The following is a 12,689-nucleotide window of genomic DNA, read 5'->3' as shown; positions in this document are numbered from 1 at the left end:
TATACATAATGAAGACCATATATAAACTATGACTCTGATTTAAAGAGAAGACGCAAGCTCGTTCGGTATCCCCCAGCCGAGAGCCCTGCGAAGTCCCTACACCATATACCATAGTCATAGTTTATATGTATGGTTACATTGATTAGGTATAATGGTGAGTAAGAACATTTTGATCCAATTTATTAAAATTAAATTGAAATGAGTCATAGTTTATTTCTAGTCATAGTTAATATATATTATTAAATTGATTAGGTATGATGGTGAGTTAGAACATTTTAAATCAAATTTATTAAAATACAAAATAAATTATCAACGTATAAATTTTGCTAACAATTGAAGTATGAAAGTATATTTTTCTTGGAATCTAGCAAAAGCTGACAACTATGTTATGTACAACTTATACTTAATAGTTTAATCACCAACAAAACATTTCAGGGCGGCTTTTGATGTTCCTTTATTGTAATAAAGTAATGTGTAAGAGTAATTGTGGGTACTAATTCATGATTCTGTCAAATTAAGAATTTCATTCGACAAAAATGGAAAATTTTCCCTTCCAAAAATAATCATGTTCGAAAAATTAATACAATCAATAAATAATCAATCCGTTCGTGGCTTCCTTGTGTTTCACGTTTTTACTTAAAGTGCAGCGAAAACTTGACCAAACCTATACAAAGAGATTCAAAATAACAAGATGAGATCTATAGTTTGTCTAAGGTAAGAACTCCCCTAGCCATTCGTCTGGACCCGTGTCGGTCACTATGGTAACGAGGTATAAGTATATCAAGTAGGGATCTTTGTTTATAACAGGTTTTTGGATCGAATGGGTGAAAGAAAGGGAACCTTTTTCTTCGGTCTACTGTTTTAGCCCTAGAGTGAAGAGAAGTTAAACATCCGTTATATGCTCTATTCTTGTTTCCATAGCAGCAGACGGCCTCAGACTCTGTGGCGGGGGGAGTTTATACCGTAGACAAACTATAGTGAGATTTGTTTATGGTGTCTTACTACACATGAAAATTAGTCAGATGAATATCCGGTTGCTAGTTTTCTTCCGTTTTGGATAACGAAAATCCGTATTTTTTTTTTAAGATTAAAGAGAATAGCTACTACAGGCAAACTATTAGGCTTGAAACATTAATCTTTTTTATTAAAATGTGCACAAAGTTTTTTTTCCTTTAAGAAAGTAATAAAATGTGTTAGTAAAAATGTAATAATCTGGTTTTATAATACTTTTTTAGTTTATATTTAGAAGAAAGACTGTTGTTTATATTTACTTTTTTGCGGGATATAAAATTATTAGTGTTGGAAAAAAGCCTATTATTTGCAAACCAGTAGCCGTGGGATTTGGTTTCGGGCATTTCATATAATTAAAATTAAAAAGTTCTGTAGCTGCTACTTCCAAAAAGGAGTCAGCCATATTGGATTTTACCATAATCAACAAACATTTCTACAACAAGTGAACTATGAAGTTTCAAATACGTCTATCTTTTTATTAAACTGTGTGCAAAATTATGTTTTTTAAATGAATAATAAAAGTTTTGGTATGTTACTTTTAAGGAAAGTATAATAGAAAAGCTCACAGATGTTAGCTCCTCACCATGTCAGAATATCTTGACTTTGTGAGTTCACTGCTTAGACATTAGTTCCAAATTACCTACCAAGAGCTCGAAGCATCCATGCCGCAGCTGTTTTTTAGGCGAAAGGTAGCGAAACGTGTTATTGAACAGATGCTCATAATGTTTTGGCTCTTCAGTGTATATGCCTCCACTACTGTCTGTAGATTTGAATATTGACGTGATACATCTGAGGTATACTGTTAAATCAAATATACTACTAACTTGCTACCTTGCTATGGCTCATAAATAGATTTGCGTTATACGTAGTCATGCACGATATGAATACCGACGTGCTACATCTTAGGTATACTGTTAAATCAGACATACTACTGATTTTCTGTCTTACTACAGCTAAATAAATTTGCTGTACATATAACTTCTGACATTATAAGTAATGTACAATCAAACATACTATTGACTTTCTGCTTTTCTACAGCTGTTAAATAGATTTGCTGTGAAGATAGGTATGTATAATATTAATATTACATCAAAGGTACACTGTTAAATCAAACAAACTACTGACTTTCAGCCTTGCTACAGCTAAATAGAGTTGCTGTAGTATGCACGATATAACTTCTGACGAGCTACATCATAGGTATGACGTACAATCAAACATACTATTGACTTTCTGCCTTGCTACATCTGTTTAAAATATATTTGCTATAGATGTAGGTATGCATGATATGAATGTTGACGTGCTACATCAGAGGTTCCAGCAATTTCAAATTTCGTCCCGCTCCATACTTCCTGCTCCAAAGTCATCGTGACAACTTTATCACGCCCCTTGAAGACCTCGATAATCCAGTACGATGTCTGGCATAATTTCATGCGACTCTGTACGTCTTATGTCGTTGACATTATGACATTAGAAAACTATGCAAAACAAGATTCTCTTCTTCCAGTGAGTACGCATGCGCGTTTTATTTGAAGGGAAAGTCCATTTGCTCTGAAGCAGAGTAGGTATATAACTAAGTGGTATTAAAAGCGGTATTTTTCTGTTCCGTTCCATGACGTCTATGAAGCAGCATTAGCACTATTAAAGTTCAAAATCTCACATAAGTATTAAAATTGTACTAAAACGCCAAATGCATGTACTAGATTTAATTTTTTTTAAACCCTTGAAACAACTGTTCTTATCTCACAAGTATGGTTTATTAAAGTCTTATGCTTTAAATTATAGAATATTGCTATAGAAAATGTCTCTTCTGGTTTCAGTGTTTTCTTTCGGAGAAACATATGCCCTACTTTTTGCGGCCAGAAGTATTCAGGGCGTTGGTTCAGCGTGCATATGTATAGCAGGTAAATATTTTACAATTATTAAAAGCTTTTGTAAGTCAGATAAGTTCGAGAATTTTTTTAGTACAAAGTATAGGAAAATGGCTTCAAGTATTTTTCATGAATTTCGTAAGTGGTGAAAAACCTCAAGGATTTCATAGAAAGACTTCTTTCAATCTTTAGTCATTACAATAAGTAAATAAATAAAATAAATGAAATAAATAAATTAAATAAATATATATGTATATATATAAATTAAATAAAATAAATAAGTAAATAAATAAAATAAGTAAATAAATAAAATAAACAAAACGATTAAGATTTCCTCTTAAGAGATGGTGAAACATTCCCTTTTACCATAGATATAATTTTCTTCGTCTTCTTTACTGGGATTAGAAGGTTCAGGATGAGGATTGGATGCTTAAGAAATAAAATAAATAAATAAAATAAAAAAATATATAAATAAAATAAATAAAACTATTACGATTTCCTCTTTAGAGATGGTGAAACACTCCCTTTTACCATAGATACAATTTTCTTCGTCTTCTTTACTGGGATTAGAAGGTTCAGGATGAGGATTGGATGCTTAAGAAATAAAATAAATAAATAAAATAAAAAAATATATAAATAAAATAAATAAAACTATTACGATTTCCTCTTAAGAGATGGTGAAACATTCCCTTTTACCATAGATATAATTTTCTTCGTCTTCTTTACTGGGATTAGAAGGTTCAGGATGAGGATTGGATGCTTAAGAAATAAAATAAATAAATAAAATAAAAAAATATATAAATAAAATAAATAAAACTATTACGATTTCCTCTTTAGAGATGGTGAAACACTCCCTTTTACCATAGATATAATTTTCTTCGTCTTCTTTACTGGGATTAGAAGGTTCAGGATGAGGATTGGATGCTTAAGAAATAAAATAAATAAATAAAATAAAAAAATATATAAATAAAATAAATAAAACTATTACGATTTCCTCTTAAGAGATGGTGAAACATTCCCTTTTACCATAGATATAATTTTCTTCGTCTTATTTACTGGGATTAGATGGTTCAGGTATTAGATGATTAAGAAATAAAATAAATAAATAAAATGAACAAAATAAATTAAACAAATAAAATAAATAAATAAGTTAAATAAAACTATTACGATTTCCTCTTTAGAGATGGTGAAACATTCCCTTTTACCATAGATATAATTTTCTTCGTCTTCTTTACTGGGATTAGAAGGTTCAGGATGAGGATTGGATGCTTAAGAAATAAAATAAATAAATAAAATAAAAAAATATATAAATAAAATAAATAAAACTATTACGATTTCCTCTTTAGAGATGGTGAAACACTCCCTTTTTCCATAGATATAATTTTCTTCGTCTTCTTTACTGGGATTAGAAGGTTCAGGATGAGGATTGGATGCTTAAGAAATAAAATAAATAAATAAAATAAAAAAATATATAAATAAAATAAATAAAACTATTACGATTTCCTCTTTAGAGATGGTGAAACACTCCCTTTTACCATAGATATAATTTTCTTCGTCTTCTTTACTGGGATTAGAAGGTTCAGGATGAGGATTGGATGCTTAAGAAATAAAATAAATAAATAAAATAAGAAAATATATAAATAAAATAAATAAAACTATTACGATTTCCTCTTTAGAGATGGTGAAACACTCCCTTTTACCATAGATATAATTTTCTTCGTCTTATTTACTGGGATTAGAAGGTTCAGGATGAGGATTGGATGCTTAAGAAATAAAATAAATAAATAAAATAAAAAAATATATAAATAAAATAAATAAAACTATTACGATTTCCTCTTTAGAGATGGTGAAACACTCCCTTTTACCATAGATATAATTTTCTTCGTCTTCTTTACTGGGATTAGAAGGTTCAGGATGAGGATTGGATGCTTAAGAAATAAAATAAATAAATAAAATAAGAAAATATATAAATAAAATAAATAAAACTATTACGATTTCCTCTTTAGAGATGGTGAAACACTCCCTTTTACCATAGATATAATTTTCTTCGTCTTCTTTACTGGGATTAGAAGGTTCAGGATGAGGATTGGATGCTTAAGAAATAAAATAAATAAATAAAATAAAAAAATATATAAATAAAATAAATAAAACTATTACGATTTCCTCTTTAGAGATGGTGAAACACTCCCTTTTACCATAGATATAATTTTCTTCGTCTTCTTTACTGGGATTAGAAGGTTCAGGATGAGGATTGGATGCTTAAGAAATAAAATAAATAAATAAAATAAGAAAATATATAAATAAAATAAATAAAACTATTACGATTTCCTCTTTAGAGATGGTGAAACACTCCCTTTTACCATAGATATAATTTTCTTCGTCTTCTTTACTGGGATTAGAAGGTTCAGGATGAGGATTGGATGCTTAAGAAATAAAATAAATAAATAAAATAAGAAAATATATAAATAAAATAAATAAAACTATTACGATTTCCTCTTTAGAGATGGTGAAACACTCCCTTTTACCATAGATATAATTTTCTTCGTCTTATTTACTGGGATTAGAAGGTTCAGGATGAGGATTGGATGCTTAAGAAATAAAATAAATAAATAAAATAAGAAAATATATAAATAAAATAAATAAAACTATTACGATTTCCTCTTTAGAGATGGTGAAACACTCCCTTTTACCATAGATATAATTTTCTTCGTCTTATTTACTGGGATTAGAAGGTTCAGGATGAGGATTGGATGCTTAAGAAATAAAATAAATAAATAAAATAAAAAAATATATAAATAAAATAAATAAAACTATTACGATTTCCTCTTTAGAGATGGTGAAACACTCCCTTTTACCATAGATATAATTTTCTTCGTCTTCTTTACTGGGATTAGAAGGTTCAGGATGAGGATTGGATGCTTAAGAAATAAAATAAATAAATAAAATAAAAAAATATATAAATAAAATAAATAAAACTATTACGATTTCCTCTTTAGAGATGGTGAAACACTCCCTTTTACCATAGATAAAATTTTCTTCGTCTTCTTTACTGGGATTAGAAGGTTCAGGATGAGGATTGGATGCTTAAGAAATAAAATAAATAAATAAAATAAAAAAATATATAAATAAAATAAATAAAACTATTACGATTTCCTCTTTAGAGATGGTGAAACACTCCCTTTTACCATAGATATAATTTTCTTCGTCTTCTTTACTGGGATTAGAAGGTTCAGGATGAGGATTGGATGCTTAAGAAATAAAATAAATAAATAAAATAAAAAAATATATAAATAAAATAAATAAAACTATTACGATTTCCTCTTTAGAGATGGTGAAACACTCCCTTTTACCATAGATATAATTTTCTTCGTCTTCTTTACTGGGATTAGAAGGTTCAGGATGAGGATTGGATGCTTAAGAAATAAAATAAATAAATAAAATAAGAAAATATATAAATAAAATAAATAAAACTATTACGATTTCCTCTTTAGAGATGGTGAAACACTCCCTTTTACCATAGATATAATTTTCTTCGTCTTATTTACTGGGATTAGAAGGTTCAGGATGAGGATTGGATGCTTAAGAAATAAAATAAATAAATAAAATAAAAAAATATATAAATAAAATAAATAAAACTATTACGATTTCCTCTTTAGAGATGGTGAAACACTCCCTTTTACCATAGATATAATTTTCTTCGTCTTCTTTACTGGGATTAGAAGGTTGAGGATGAGGATTGGATGCTTAAGAAATAAAATAAATAAATAAAATAAGAAAATATATAAATAAAATAAATAAAACTATTACGATTTCCTCTTTAGAGATGGTGAAACACTCCCTTTTACCATAGATATAATTTTCTTCGTCTTATTTACTGGGATTAGAAGGTTCAGGATGAGGATTGGATGCTTAAGAAATAAAATAAATAAATAAAATAAAAAAATATATAAATAAAATAAATAAAACTATTACGATTTCCTCTTTAGAGATGGTGAAACACTCCCTTTTACCATAGATATAATTTTCTTCGTCTTCTTTACTGGGATTAGAAGGTTCAGGATGAGGATTGGATGCTTAAGAAATAAAATAAATAAATAAAATAAAAAAATATATAAATAAAATAAATAAAACTATTACGATTTCCTCTTTAGAGATGGTGAAACACTCCCTTTTACCATAGATATAATTTTCTTCGTCTTCTTTACTGGGATTAGAAGGTTCAGGATGAGGATTGGATGCTTAAGAAATAAAATAAATAAATAAAATAAAAAAATATATAAATAAAATAAATAAAACTATTACGATTTCCTCTTTAGAGATGGTGAAACACTCCCTTTTACCATAGATATAATTTTCTTCGTCTTCTTTACTGGGATTAGAAGGTTCAGGATGAGGATTGGATGCTTAAGAAATAAAATAAATAAATAAAATAAAAAAATATATAAATAAAATAAATAAAACTATTACGATTTCCTCTTTAGAGATGGTGAAACACTCCCTTTTACCATAGATATAATTTTCTTCGTCTTATTTACTGGGATTAGAAGGTTCAGGATGAGGATTGGATGCTTAAGAAATAAAATAAATAAATAAAATAAAAAAATATATAAATAAAATAAATAAAACTATTACGATTTCCTCTTTAGAGATGGTGAAACACTCCCTTTTACCATAGATATAATTTTCTTCGTCTTATTTACTGGGATTAGAAGGTTCAGGATGAGGATTGGATGCTTAAGAAATAAAATAAATAAATAAAATAAAAAAATATATAAATAAAATAAATAAAACTATTACGATTTCCTCTTTAGAGATGGTGAAACACTCCCTTTTACCATAGATATAATTTTCTTCGTCTTCTTTACTGGGATTAGAAGGTTCAGGATGAGGATTGGATGCTTAAGAAATAAAATAAATAAAAAAAATAAGAAAATATATAAATAAAATAAATAAAACTATTACGATTTCCTCTTTAGAGATGGTGAAACACTCCCTTTTACCATAGATATAATTTTCTTCGTCTTCTTTACTGGGATTAGAAGGTTCAGGATGAGGATTGGATGCTTAAGAAATAAAATAAATAAATAAAATAAAAAAATATATAAATAAAATAAATAAAACTATTACGATTTCCTCTTTAGAGATGGTGAAACACTCCCTTTTACCATAGATATAATTTTCTTCGTCTTCTTTACTGGGATTAGAAGGTTCAGGATGAGGATTGGATGCTTAAGAAATAAAATAAATAAATAAAATAAAAAAATATATAAATAAAATAAATAAAACTATTACGATTTCCTCTTTAGAGATGGTGAAACACTCCCTTTTACCATAGATATAATTTTCTTCGTCTTCTTTACTGGGATTAGAAGGTTCAGGATGAGGATTGGATGCTTAAGAAATAAAATAAATAAATAAAATAAAAAAATATATAAATAAAATAAATAAAACTATTACGATTTCCTCTTTAGAGATGGTGAAACACTCCCTTTTACCATAGATATAATTTTCTTCGTCTTCTTTACTGGGATTAGAAGGTTCAGGATGAGGATTGGATGCTTAAGAAATAAAATAAATAAATAAAATAAAAAAATATATAAATAAAATAAATAAAACTATTACGATTTCCTCTTTAGAGATGGTGAAACACTCCCTTTTACCATAGATATAATTTTCTTCGTCTTCTTTACTGGGATTAGAAGGTTCAGGATGAGGATTGGATGCTTAAGAAATAAAATAAATAAATAAAATAAAAAAATATATAAATAAAATAAATAAAACTATTACGATTTCCTCTTTAGAGATGGTGAAACACTCCCTTTTACCATAGATATAATTTTCTTCGTCTTCTTTACTGGGATTAGAAGGTTCAGGATGAGGATTGGATGCTTAAGAAATAAAATAAATAAATAAAATAAAAAAATATATAAATAAAATAAATAAAACTATTACGATTTCCTCTTTAGAGATGGTGAAACACTCCCTTTTTCCATAGATATAATTTTCTTCGTCTTCTTTACTGGGATTAGAAAGTTCAGGATGAGGATTGGATGCTTAAGAAATAAAATAAATAAATAAAATAAAAAAATATATAAATAAAATAAATAAAACTATTACGATTTCCTCTTTAGAGATGGTGAAACACTCCCTTTTACCATAGATATAATTTTCTTCGTCTTCTTTACTGGGATTAGAAGGTTCAGGATGAGGATTGGATGCTTAAGAAATAAAATAAATAAATAAAATAAAAAAATATATAAATAAAATAAATAAAACTATTACGATTTCCTCTTTAGAGATGGTGAAACACTCCCTTTTTCCATAGATATAATTTTCTTCGTCTTCTTTACTGGGATTAGAAGGTTCAGGATGAGGATTGGATGCTTAAGAAATAAAATAAATAAATAAAATAAAAAAATATATAAATAAAATAAATAAAACTATTACGATTTCCTCTTTAGAGATGGTGAAACACTCCCTTTTACCATAGATATAATTTTCTTCGTCTTCTTTACTGGGATTAGAAGGTTCAGGATGAGGATTGGATGCTTAAGAAATAAAATAAATAAATAAAATAAAAAAATATATAAATAAAATAAATAAAACTATTACGATTTCCTCTTAAGAGATGGTGAAACATTCCCTTTTACCATAGATATAATTTTCTTCGTCTTATTTACTGGGATTAGATGGTTCAGGATGAGTATTAGATGATTAAGAAATAAAATAAATAAATAAAATGAACAAAATAAATTAAACAAATAAAATAAATAAATAAGTTAAATAAAACTATTACGATTTCCTCTTTAGAGATGGTGAAACATTCCCTTTTACCATAGATACAATTTTCTTCTTCTTATTTACTGGGATTAGATGATTCAGGATAAGGATTAGATGATTAAGAAATAGAATAAATAAATAAAATGAATAAAATAAATAAAGTAAATAAAATAAATAAAGCAAATAAAATAAATAAAATAAATTAAATAAAGCTATTACGATTTCCTCTTTAGAGATGGTGAAACATTCCCTTTTACGATGGATAAAATTTTCTTCGTCTTATTTACCGGAATTAGATGGTTCAGGATGAGGATTAGATGATTAATAAATAAAATAAGTAAATAAGTAAATAAAATAAATAAAACTATTACGATTTCCTCTTTAGAGATGGTGAAACATTCCCTTTTACCATAGATACAATTTTCTTCGTCTTATTTACTGGGATTAGATGGTTCAGGATGAGGATTAGATGATTAAGAAATAAAATAAATAAATAAATAAAATGAATAAAATAAGTAAAATAAATAAAATACGATTTCCTCCTAAGAGATGGCGAAACATTCCCTTTTACCACAGATATAATTTTCTTCGTCTTATTTACTGGGATTAGATGGTTCAGGATGAGGATTAGATGTTTAAGAAATAAAATAAATAAATAAAATGAATAAAATAAATAAATAAAATAAATAAAACTATTACGATTTCCTCTTTAGAGATGGTGAAACATTTCCTTTTACCATAGATACAATTTTCTTCGTCTTATTTACTGGGATTAGATGGTTCAGAATGAGGATTAGATGATTAAGAAATAAAATAAATAAATAAAATGAAGAAAATAAATAAATAAAATGAATAAAATAAATAAATAAAATGAATAAAATAAATAAAATAAATATTTAAATAAACAGAATAAATAAATATATAAATAAATAAAATAAATAAAACTATTACGATTTCCTCTTTAGAGATGGTGAAATATTTTCTTTTACCATTGATATAATGTTCCTCGTCTTATTTACTGGGGTTAGATGGTTAGGGATGAGGATTAGATGTTTAATAAATAAAATAAATAAATAAAATAAATATATAAATAAATAAAATAAATAAATAAAATAAATAAATAAAATAAATGAATAAAATAAATAAATAAATAAAATAAATAAATAAAATAAATAAATAAATAAAATAAATAAATAAAATAAATAAAACAATTATGATTTCCTCTTAAGAGATGGTGAAACATTCGCTTTTACCATAGATATAATTTTCCTCATCTTATTTACTGGGGTTAGATGGTTGAGGATGAGGATTAGATGGTTAAGGAATAAAGTAAATAAATAAAATAAATAAATAAAATAAATATATAAATAAATAAAATAAGTAAAACTATTACAATTTTCTCTTTAGAGAAGGTGAAATATTTTCTTTTACCATAAATATTATTTTTCTCGTTTTATTTATTGGTGTATGATGGTTAAGGATGGGATTGTGATGATTAGATAATGATTAGATCATAATAAAAATCCAGATATAAAGGTTTATTTTCGAACATTTAGAGGAACAAGCAACTTAGTACTTTAGCGATTTCAACTTATATTTCTTGTAGTGGAATTCGAAATTCAGTATTAGAATCTTAATTGCCTGGCGAGATTGATTCCATTGGAGAAAAGTTCATTCTCTTTACAAGCTTCGTCAGCTTTCCCTACTTTTCCCTACAGCGTTTAATAAACATCAAACAAAGAATAATTTTCCCACAATTTTTTTTTATGAAGACACTATTTAACTACTACGTAAATTGTTAAAAATAATTATTAACATTATGAATAATAATTTTCAACATTATTAATAATAATTTTTAACATTATTGATGATAATTTTTATTAATTATTTAAAAAAAATTACTAAAAACTTTTTTTAAATGGAATTATCCATGTGTTAACGGAGTTAATAATTGAGTGCGATATTTTTACGATTCGTTTAAAAAATTCGCGAAACAAAGCGAAATACGCATACGTGAATTTAACTTTAAGGCGTTTCAATTTATGATTAATCTGCTGCCTGTATTATAGTTTTCCAGATAGTGTCAACCCCCAATGTAGGTAATGGTTTATATTATGTCTATGGAAGCTAGTCTTCTTACCCTATATAAAGGGTGTTTAGAAAGTCCTCGACCCATTTTGATGTTTAATGACTCAATAAATAATAAAGATAGATTAAAATTAATAACATAAATGGTTAGATAGACTCAAAAAGTTTCATGGCCCTTGTCAATGAACTTCCACGTGTGCCCCCTTTGTCGCACGGGGAATATCAAGTCGATAGTCAATTTCACGCCAGGTAGCGGCAAGCATGCCGACATCCCCAGAGGCTATTGCGGTTGTATTACTGGCTTTTATGTCATTAATGTTCGACACGATCCTCCTGTAAACATTGTCCTTTATAAATCCCCAAAGAAAAAAGTCTAGCGGCGTTATATCAGGTGATCTGGGTGGCCAAGGAATTGAACCTCCTCGCCCAATCCATCTTCCTGGAAAATGGTCATTCAAAGAACTACGAACGATGATACCCCAATGAGGTGGTGCACCATCTTGTTGCAGAAAGACATGCGGCTGAAGCTCTTCTAGTTGTGGAAATACGAAGGTATCATCGATTACGAAGGTATATATGGGTATCATCGTTCGTAGTTCTTTGAATGACGGGACTTTATAAACGCCCTGTATATTCCCTGCGGGAAAATTTGATCATTGGATTCAAGGCTTTTTTTTGTACCGTGCTTGCCATTACAAAATGCGTCGTTATTTAAATTTTAGCGAATATCATCAGGAAAATAAATTTGAACGTGTCATATCATGTAAATTTGAAATAATTAAAAGTCATTTAAAAATTCAAATTTTCCAAATTTACATTCCATTTATCTGATTTTAGGTATGGCCACGATAGCAGACAGGTACCCAGAGGACGAAGAACGAAGTAAAGTGATGGGAATCGCAATGGGTGGAATGGCAGCAGGAGTATTAGGTTTTTATTTCA

General features: G+C 27.5%; 1 protein-coding gene across 1 annotated transcript in view; it reads left to right on the top strand.

The window, feature by feature from the left end:
- The first annotated feature begins 2,694 nt into the window (after positions 1–2,694).
- Positions 2,695–12,689, top strand: part of LOC107446645 (synaptic vesicular amine transporter-like) — a 32,168-nt gene continuing 22,173 nt past the window's right edge. The window contains exons 1-2 of the mRNA XM_071187019.2: positions 2,695–2,912; positions 12,585–12,677. Of these exons, the coding sequence (XP_071043120.2) occupies positions 2,810–2,912; positions 12,585–12,677 (196 nt within the window). The 5' untranslated portion in view covers positions 2,695–2,809. The remainder of the gene's footprint in view (positions 2,913–12,584; positions 12,678–12,689) is intronic.

This window comes from Parasteatoda tepidariorum, chromosome 9, assembly GCF_982258835.1.
Source record: "Parasteatoda tepidariorum strain Cologne lab strain chromosome 9, Ptep-v5.0, whole genome shotgun sequence".
Taxonomy (NCBI): domain Eukaryota; kingdom Metazoa; phylum Arthropoda; class Arachnida; order Araneae; family Theridiidae; genus Parasteatoda; species Parasteatoda tepidariorum.
This window is presented reverse-complemented; position numbering and strand designations above follow the sequence as displayed.